The sequence below is a fragment of the Coniophora puteana genome (genome assembly GCF_000271625.1).
Source record: "Coniophora puteana RWD-64-598 SS2 unplaced genomic scaffold CONPUscaffold_6, whole genome shotgun sequence".
In the NCBI taxonomy this organism is placed as follows: Eukaryota; Fungi; Basidiomycota; class Agaricomycetes; order Boletales; family Coniophoraceae; genus Coniophora; species Coniophora puteana.
In genome coordinates, this window is record NW_006913058.1 from 1,234,365 (window position 1) to 1,244,607 (window position 10,243).

Here is a 10,243-nt window from a genome sequence, read left to right on the forward strand (position 1 = left end):
AGTTCATCACGGTAAGACTTCATGCGCCTTGCCTGGGTGAGACCCGACTGTGCTAGCGCTTTCAGTTCATCAAAGCCTTGGGGTGTGTCGTCTCCTGAATCATTGACCCATGCTGCCGCTTCATCTGCTGCCTCAACCTCTGATGCAATGTCCTCCCATTCATCTGCCTCGTCTTCTTTACCCTCTTCCCCCTCACTTCCATTGCTATCCTCAACACCCAACCCGACAGGCTCACTTCCTCCTGTAGCCTTGTAACCTGGGGCAAAGTCCGAGCCTTGAGAGACGTCCTCAGGCTCCAATTCAACCTGCAAGAGAGGAATTGGAATAGCTGGTCGAGGCTGAAAGACTTGCATGAGGGTGAGCTGCTTATGTTGATCTGGTTTTCGCTCTACAGTTGCTTCGAGTTGTCGCTGGATTTTTGCAGAGTTTGGGTCTATACCACTAGCTGCTGCCTTTCCCAATATCTTCTGACGCTTTCGTCGAGCTGTCCTCTCTGAATCACCACCAACCCCATAAGGACCTCGCTTCTTGCCTGTCTGGTTGGCCAGTGGACCGTCTAGATGATGTTCGGCACCCCGGACTGCTGCAGCACGAGCTGATGCCTGAGCCTCAGATGAGAGCTGGGCAGTTCTGCGCCTCAGGCGGACAGGTGGGAGTGGGATGGACTGCCATTCATCATCAGAGTTGTTGGAGGAATCGTCACCTGAGCCAGACACCTGTTCATCATCTCCATCTATCCCGCCATAATCACCCGGTCCTGGTTGCTCGACCACTTCTCGTGTGCCCTCCACTGACTTAGTTCTAGTTGAGAACTTTCCATTTGCATTTCGTCTGATAAGAGCCGACTTCTGAGTGCGTCGTCCCATTGTCTTTTCAGGAGGTTTTAGGATGCGTGAAATGCTGCAGCACTAATTAGTGTCGCCCCGTCGTCATCTGGTTGACCATGACGGTGCAGTGCCCATTCACGTGACTGTAAGCGCCCGTTCACGTGGTCTAAACGGCCAAATCGATGGGAGAACACTTTTTTTTTTGTAAAACTTCGGTAACCAATCTTTTGCACCGACAGTTCTTCTCGCACTGCTCAGTCCTTGCTAAATACGATGTATTACTTATTTATAGTCAAGTCTTAATGTGTTATTGAGCGAGCAAGATTTCACCGTGGGACCTTGTCATGAAGTGACTGCTCCCACCATACCTATCTCCAGGCCATTTCCATGCAACTCTTCACCCTTGTCCACTAGAGCATGTATGTTGCATGTCTCTGACATCACTCCTTAGGCCTCCCTTCATCCTCATGTTTTCATATCATATCTCCTTGTCCTATACCTCCATTACTACCTCATGGTATCCCTGTTGTTAGTGATGTCATTCCTTCAGCCACCTTCATCATACTCCGGACACCCTCTGACCTACTTCGTACCTACAGTACTTGTCCTTTACCCTTCCTTGATGACTTCATACTTTACTAGTAGTATATAAGCATTCCTGTACTTACCATAGTTCTCCTGTCTGAATATCAACTACAACTACACCTATTCCATCTAATCCTGTCTAGTCTGATCCCCTGGCTCAATTATGCCTTCCTAATCCTCATCTCTATTCTCTTTGCACTTCTATATGTCATCTATGCTCCGAACTTCTTAGTCCTAAACTCCATGCCAACTCCATGTCATCTCCGGGACATTCCATTCCACCTCCAGCCACTTCCAGTCCTCTTCTGCATCCTCCCATCCTCCTCCGGATGCCTTCCATGGCTTCCACTCCACTTCAATGTGTTTAGCACGCACTAGGACTTGTACTTGGGACTTGCGCCTGAGTGCCTTGTCACCTTGACACTTTCCCTGGATCTTCAGATTGTTCCTGCTGACCTTCCGGTCATCTCCATTCACCTCTGGACTTCTACATCCCCCTTCCACCTTGCTATGCTCCCTACAACCTACTTTCCCACAGTCTCTGTTGCTTCGCACTTCTTCCTATCTTGTCATACTTTTCTTCTATTATACTTAGCTTTTTGCTTATCTTTGTTCTAGCTTATTTTAGCTTATCCACACCCCCTTTGATGTATATTCCCATAGTCTCCGAGATCTTGTAGCTCACTATGTAGCTTTGAGTATCTTCCCTTACATATTAGTATTCCGTAGTTACATTACTTACAGTCCCTATAATACTTCCATTCTTTCATACTTACTTTTCTCCTCTTCCAGCTTCTCCTCCAGGTCCTCCAGACCTCTTTGGTCAACTCCGACCCTGCGGAGTTATTCTCCCACACCTCCAAAGCTTTGGAGCGCAGCATAGATCTCCATAGTACGTCCCCTCTAGTTCTGTTCTCGTCCTCCAGTTGGGATTTATTGGCACTGGTACTGTTAAAGGTGATCCTTCTTAAAAGAGATCACGTAACAAAGCCCTTAGCCCTGTTGGGTTGGGTTCGCAAAATTACCCTGCTAGGCACGCTTGTGACAGGAATGATACACAAAGTAAAGGTGAGGATATTGTTAAAAGGAACATACTCAGAATGTATAGTGAGGTTGAGGGTTAATGATGTAGATATCTCAGAGGTTCTGGAGGTTTTGGAGATACCAGAGTTGACACAAAGCTGAGTGGAGGTGTCTGGAGGTGAGTGTAGGTGTCCAGAGGTACTGGAGATGTTTGGATCTAGTATTTGTAGGCATGTCACATAACAGACACCCTAATGTGTCATTACTTGATGCACCACTGTTTTTGAGGCATGGGAATGTCCAAGAACATTGTATAGGAGTGCTTACCTGCTACTCATGCAGATAAACCAGCTGCCTTGTAATGCAGACAGGAAACTAAAGCAAACTGAGGTCAATAGTAAGGAGGCAGATGAAGAGGGGAACAACATCACCAAGGACCTTGAGTTGTGGTACAGGGACCCAATTGAATGCATCAAGACCTTTTTGGCAAACTTGACACTAGAGAAGGTGATAACATTTGAGCCTGAGCCTGCCTAAAATAATAAAGAGAGGAGGGTGTGTCAGTTTGATAAAATGTGGACAGGTGATTGGTGGCAGAAAACACAAGTAAGCTGGCTCATCTTTGTATGCAAACATGTTCAATCTTGCACATATCTTACAGGGACATCTTTCCAAAAGTGCTATTATTGCACCCATCATTCTTATGTTCAATAAAACAGCTCTATCACAGTTTTCTGATAATAATTGGCTTGGCCAGTATACTTGATGCTCAGAAATGTCACCAAAGACATTTGCTGCCAGACATCAAGCAGGGCAACAGTACTCCTAGAATATACCCTGGTCACAAAAATAGGGGATATTAATTCCTATTACTTGTTCCGCCACTGCATGAATATTGCATTCAAACCTTTGATCACCATGGGAAAGGATGAAGTACCTCTCACATGTCCAGATGGGTTCATTTGTTGACTCTTCACCATCCTTGCCATGTACATCACTGATTGCCCTGAGCAGTGCTTGATGGCCTGCTGTAAGGAGAACCAATGTCCAAAGTGTTTTGTCAGCCATGATGACTCCTCTTAGCAATTATATGCACACTCTCCAAAAGCCTTTCTCTCTAAGGTCCAGAAGCTCTGGAATGGGTTTATGTCTCTTCAGGAATAAAAAATGAACACAGCTTCTACTCTGTTATTAATCCATTTTTGAAAAAAAAAAAAAAAAACTGCTTTATACCAAGATCTTCACAAGTATTACTGTACTTTTTGACCTTAGGTTCAGTCCCCTGTCCCTCCCTCCCCACAAAGCAAACCTAATGTGGGGGGACAGTCCACTCCAAGGCTGAAGCCACAAACTTAACAGGTGGGACATACTGTAAAATAGGCAAAAAAAAACCCTGATTAAATTGATAAAAAATCCAAAAAAAAAAATGATACAGAGTATTCTGATAAGCCAAAGCCTAATGATGTGTTTGTTAGACCCTTTGGCTGATTATGCAACATGTTTCCTCTATTAAAACACCTGCAGAGGTGTGTAAAACATATTGAACTTGGAAGATAGCATCTTGATCAATACAATTGAAATCTTGTTGACACAGAGAGGACAGGAATATGGGGTGAGTAAGCAATATCAACAGAGACATGCTGAAATCAAATACATTGAATGCTCTAACCGGCATGGTGCCATTGGGCACAGAGCATGCAGTGGGAGCAAGGCCCAAGTAATATATGTGGTGGCTCAAATGTGTGTGCCAACAACCAGCTTGAGATTAATTCCCTTTGTGCCAGAGCCAGGGATGTCTCTGAGAATGCTAGCACCAGGGACATAGGCAAAAGCACTTGAAATGCCACTTCATGGTCATTTCTTTAATTAGTATTGAGGCTGTTGGTGTAATCCCTCAATGTCAACATGAACCCTGTCCACCTTTGGGTTGGCCCTCTAAACTTACAAGGGGGGACAAACAGTTAAGGAAACTGTGTTTAAAGTCCGAATTCTCATGCCACCACAAGTTTAAGGTTGAAAAACTACAGATCACCAGATATCTTGCACTGATTGCATAAAGGCATGTTCAAGGACCATCTCATTCCCTGGTTCCTGGGTTTCCTTGGCAAAACAGCACTTGACTCACACTATCAGACATGACACCATGTGGAGATCTCCATCATTTCAAGAAAAGGGTGTTTACAGTCTTGCAGTACACAGAAACAAAGCACCAGGAAATGGAGAGAATATTTCCTGATGCACTTTCTGGTCTCATCAGTGCAAAGGCAATGACAGCAGCAAATATACTGCTCAAATTCATCTTGTACGTACATTACCAGTCACATACAACAGATACTCTTGGAGCCATGTTAAAATCCCTGCATGATTTTCATGTTAGCAAGTCCATTTCATCTCAGAGCTCCAGGTTCACAGCAACTTCAACATTCCAAAGCTCCATGCCATGCTCTATTATGTCAAAGCTATACAGCTATTTGGCAGTGGAGATGGGTTCAACATTGCAAGCCTGGAGCACCTGCACGTAGACTTCGCAAAGCAAGCTTATTGTGCTAGTAACAAGCAGAACTATATCTACCAAATGATGATGTAGCTTTGTTGCCAGAAGGCCTTTTATTATTATTTGGTTGTTGTATCTTACTTTCTAGAGTGAGAATAATCCAAATTTCATGCCCCCCTCCCCCTCTTTCAGCTGCTCTTGCTGACACAGACAATGGTGACATTAAGCCTAGCAAGCACATTGAAAACAAGGCTAGCCTAAATGGCCATAAAAAGTTTGAAGCTCTTGCATTGTGGCAGTACAATTGTTTTCCAGGCAGTTGTGACACTTCACCTTTGTTGACTTGTGTCAAGGACACAGCTTCTATATTTCATGCCAATGTCATCATCCTTGCTTACAACTCTTTGACATTGCTCACACTCAATGACATCCTCTGCTGGTTGATGTCCTTAACATCTACTTGTCACTTTGTTTATCTCATTCACAATATTTGCAGTTGATATCTGCAACCTCAATCATCAATGTCTATAACTACATTTTGGTTTTAGCACCTCCAGCACCTTGTTTTACAGCTATCAAGCAGCTCCATAAACTTCACACACATGCTGACATTCAACCTTGTAGTTTGCAAAAACTCGTCACACCATCCCACTTTGATACAAGTTTGTTCATTAGGGATACAGAAGCATTTTGCTGCAACCTGCATTTATTATCAGATATGACTGTTCACTGTATTTTTGTGTATTACTAAACTTGAGTGGGTGTTAACTGCATATTTATAGGCCTTTGTATAGGGTGTGTGCACACAATTTTCATGATGTCATCCAAGTATGGTATACAAGGCCACCTATTGTATGTCCACTGGTACTATGAGTTCAGTACCATTAACCCTTGGACATCTATGTTTGCATTGGAGCCAGCTTCACATCAAGAGGTCCCAGTGCAGGAGTGGTTCCCACATCCACATTGCTAAGGTTGTGCCACTTGATTCCACGGTTTGTCAAATATGTGAATGTTCTGTGGGTGTGTGAAGCTGCCTTAGACAGTACAGAAAAGTTTTTCTTCAATACATACATAGATCTAGGCATGTTTGAGTGCTTCAAACTTTACAAGTTTTAGGTACCACTGTAATAATTAAGTGTTTGTTATGGCATTGTGAATCATACTTACCCCTTGTGTTGCACTAAGAAGATTTGGAATAATTATACTACAAGTATTCATACTGTACATAGGAATATCTGGATGGACATGTATTCATATAGTGCCATATGTGTATAGTACATCATGGTGCATGTGTGCATGTGTGTGTAGTGTGTATGTGTGCATGTGTTCTTTTGTGTTCTACAGATACATTTTATGGGTCCTAGGTGTGCGTGGATCTGCCTGTGGGCTAGCTAAGCTGCAGGGTTTGTCTTGCCTTGTTGCCTGTGGTCAACTTGTGGAAAAATGCCCTATCCAGAACATATGTTCAGTAGAGCCAGCCACAAGCATTAAAATGCAGCCTGAGCCACATAGACCCTAGTCATGGCAAAGTTACAAGTTTGAGGAATGGGACACCTACACCCTCCTCTGGAAAAGGTACATAGTTGTAGGTGAAAAGAAAAGAGACATACACAAATCACTTGAAATCTTGAGATTAACAGAGTTCAAATGCATGACCAAATTAAGTCAAAGATGTGTGGCACTGCTTGCCTCTACTCACCTCCAAAGGTCAACTCAGACTCCACTGACAGACCAACATGTGTGTTTATGCCAGATAATGCTTATTAGATGACTTATGCACTCTGTTATTACTTAGAATATGTGAATGGTCATTAACCAGGGGAGTCACTACACATGCAAACAAGGAATGATGATAAGAAGGAAAAACTAACCCTAACCCTAGATGGGGCTTGGACAGAAATAGATGCCTCAATGAGAGGACTTGAGACTTAGGTTTACGAACAGAGCTAAGGGAAAATCCCAAAAGAACTCTTTTGGAGTTTTGGGTCATCAATTGCAGTCTTTATATACTACTGGGCAGCTGTGCACAGGCCATGTGTCTAAAGGTAAGGCTCCTGCCTAATTAGGAATACAAAGTACTTAGTAATACAAGCACACCATATTGCATGATCCTTGCATCATATGATGTCATGGTCCAGACTCATCAGGTGCTTGGACATGTGCCTGCTTACATAATAGATAAGGCCAAAGTCTGGCCATATCAAAAACAAATGCAATAAATAATGCATTGTTTGTCTGAGTTAGGGTTAGCAAGAGGTGTTTTTGACAGAATAGATTATTTCATTACATACAAGGCTACTAGCTATTTATAAATAGAAGGTTTAGCACTGGGCACTCATAATTAGCATTTGTGTTTTTCTGACATAGTAACTGCAGAATGATAGAAATGTCAAGAAGTGTCATAGCTAAACAGGTGGCAACAAGACTAGTAGAAAAGGAGGTAATAAAAAACACCATATGTCAAATGTGTAGCAAGAAATAGTAGTAATATGGCTGTGCGTCTTGAAATGTCACTCTTCTTAGTATATAATCCCTAGGACCAGTGTACTAGGAATATAAGTGCCCTCTCTACTGAACTACCATTGCACTAAGCCTCAAACATCCAAACCAATCAATCAAGTGAGTATGATAACCTTCCACTGCCCAGATGGGATGCTGCACCCATCATTTCACCATGAACTTAAGGTCAAAAATTTATGGTATTCCAAGTCAGCTTGATATTGACTTGTCTTCTCCACCTTGCTCCACTGTACTCAGCAGGTTTCTACTTGCTTTTATGTGCATAGCCAAGGCCCTCGCGGGCGCCCCTGGGACTGAAGGACGGAACAGGTATGGTAACACAATGGTAGCACCTTACGTGAGGATACAATTTGTATGTACAGAATATAATGACATTGGCCCAATAGTACCGCTAACCAACACTTGAGATGAGACCTTATACTAATACTCTGTTGCATTGGCTCAGTTCTGAGAGCAAGGCATGGCATAAGTATGGTACTATTGTTATTGCTTGTGTCTATGCTAAACAGTCTTATTTACACAATGGTTATCATGCATTGCATGAGTGCAAGTATACCTGTAGGTTAGCTCCAGTGAAAAGTTGTGTCACATCTATTTATTAAAGTTTTGAATAAGATACCTTTTTATTATTTGAAACAACCTTACATTCTTTAAAATGGGTGCTGTTCATTAAACCTGCTCTAGGATGTGCCCCAAGAGGCACTTTAATAAACACTTAAAAGTTCTTAAAGTATAGAACAGTCAAAAAGGGATCATTGGATTCAACCGTAGCAACAGTACAGGATACTTTAACATGGGTTAGAATACTTTAAAAAAGAATATAATCAATCAAACACTTGGTAACTGATAGCAAAGAATGAGAGCAACATACAAATAATAACAAAGCACCACAATGAAAGCACAAGTCTTGTATATATATATATATAAAAAGTGACCATGGTGGATGTTGAATAGTGCATGTGATTACAAGTGTGGGCGTAGAGGTGGATGTGATAGTCAAATGAGATGCACTAACAAGCTGTCAAACAGAGGAATCGTAAGTACACCGCTAAAGACAGATAAACACATGATGTATGTGCCGCAGAATCATGCAAAAACACCTTTCCTTGTCTGGTCAGTGACACCTTGCCAGTGCTGTGTTGATTTCTGTTAATGCTGGCATACTCACGCGACAGGATCACATACATCAAAAGCAGTCCTGTCCTCCGAGTTGCATACCACCTTCCATGCTTTGTTGAAACGCACTTCTGTGTTGAGTGCATTCTTGGGATCTTTGACCCAAGCACAAGCAAGCTCCCACCTACAAGGGATGAATTAATGACATTAAGAACACAAAGGAACACTTACTTGGGAGATATGGTCTTGGGAATGACAAGCATCTTGCCACCTCATCCACTTGCTGGTGTATTACCCTCTGGTGCAATTGGGATAGATTCCCCAACAGTCTTGATGACCAGTTGAGGAGCGCCACTGGCCATCGGAGTCAATGTTGTCTGCTCGGTTAGAGGCTGGGCAAAGGCAGGAGCAGGTGCTTCCCCCAAAGTTGGCTGAGGAGTGTTGCTGGGTGTTGGGGTCGGGGTCACTGCCTTGGCTGGAGTCGCAATGAGGTGGGGAGCTGGGAGAGAGGGAGAGATCTGCTCTGTATTCACAGGCAGAGTCCCGCTGTTGATGTTTGCAACACTGGCGGGGGAACATGTTGCCATGCAAGACGCTCCTGCACGTACCTTGCCTGCCTTGGCTTTCTCCTTCCCTTTCACGGTGAACGGCAACACATTGCTCGAAGGGTATTTGGCGAGCGCATCAGCCCTGTAAGAAAACATGAGCAAAAATAACATAAGGAAAATATAACTCACAGTGGAGTGGAAAGTGCTAGAGCGTCATCTGCACTTTCCAGGACATCAAAGCTGCTTGCCAACATTGAAGAGTCGTGTGATAGTGAGGAAGACGAGGTAGCCACGCTCTCACTTGAGTTGGTCCTTGTGCATTTTGAAGGGCCAGGCACAGAGCCAATTGAGGTGCAAGGGATGTTTTCAGCAGCATCACTGGACCTTGTGCGCCTCAAAGAGCTGGCCGTGGTGTTTTTTGTGTTGCCTTGCTTTGATAGGCAAACAGACTTGTCATTGTTGCCTGACCCCGGCTTTAACCAAGGTGCATATTGGTCCCGCCACCTGGAGTAATAGTGCTTCCCCAGCTCCAGCAGCTTCCAATTGTCACTGCACAACCAGAGCACTGGGGAGACACGACAGTTAGCTGCAATAAACCAAGTCAGAGTACCACTGTCCATCTGACCCCAGGTCTGGGGTAGGAGCACACTGCGATGGTGCTTGAGAAGGGTAAACCACGTGGCCTTCATCTTAGAGTGCACAGCTTTGGCCTGCCTGAGATCAGCTCACTTAGGTTATTGACAAAGTACGTGTTGCAAATGTTGATGCTCTTCAATTGCGCCGACTGGCCCTGAATCCCCTTCAGATGGCCACCTTGCATTTTGGTGGCGAGAGTTTGTGCATCAACATGGAGACCCCAGTCAGAGACAGTCCACATGTAGCTACAGGGGCTGTAGTCATCCAGGTGGAGTTTTAGGTTGGGATTGTTGTTGAACTGGAGGCTGGAGACCGTGTTGTGGCCCCTGATGAGAGCAGGCACTGAAGGTGGCGTGGGGAGGCTGTTCTCTGGCCCTGTGGCAACCTCGCTAGGTGCATCAGGGTCAGGTTTGATCGTGATGGAAGGCTTTGGGGTCGGAACAGGAGTGGGTCAAGCCCATGTGGGTACCGCAATGGCAGGCCCCCCCCCC

General features: G+C 44.1%; 1 protein-coding gene across 1 annotated transcript in view; it reads right to left on the bottom strand.

Annotated features, from left to right (window-relative positions):
• Positions 1-8,840: 8,840 nt before the first annotated feature.
• CONPUDRAFT_73048 (uncharacterized protein) overlaps positions 8,841-10,243 on the bottom strand; it is a gene marked incomplete at both ends in the record, with an annotated part of 2,982 nt that continues 1,579 nt past the window's right edge. The window contains 4 exons of the mRNA XM_007770119.1: positions 8,841-9,086; positions 9,177-9,258; positions 9,306-9,819; positions 9,846-10,179. Coding sequence (XP_007768309.1) covers positions 8,841-9,086; positions 9,177-9,258; positions 9,306-9,819; positions 9,846-10,179 — 1,176 coding nt within the window. The remainder of the gene's footprint in view (positions 9,087-9,176; positions 9,259-9,305; positions 9,820-9,845; positions 10,180-10,243) is intronic.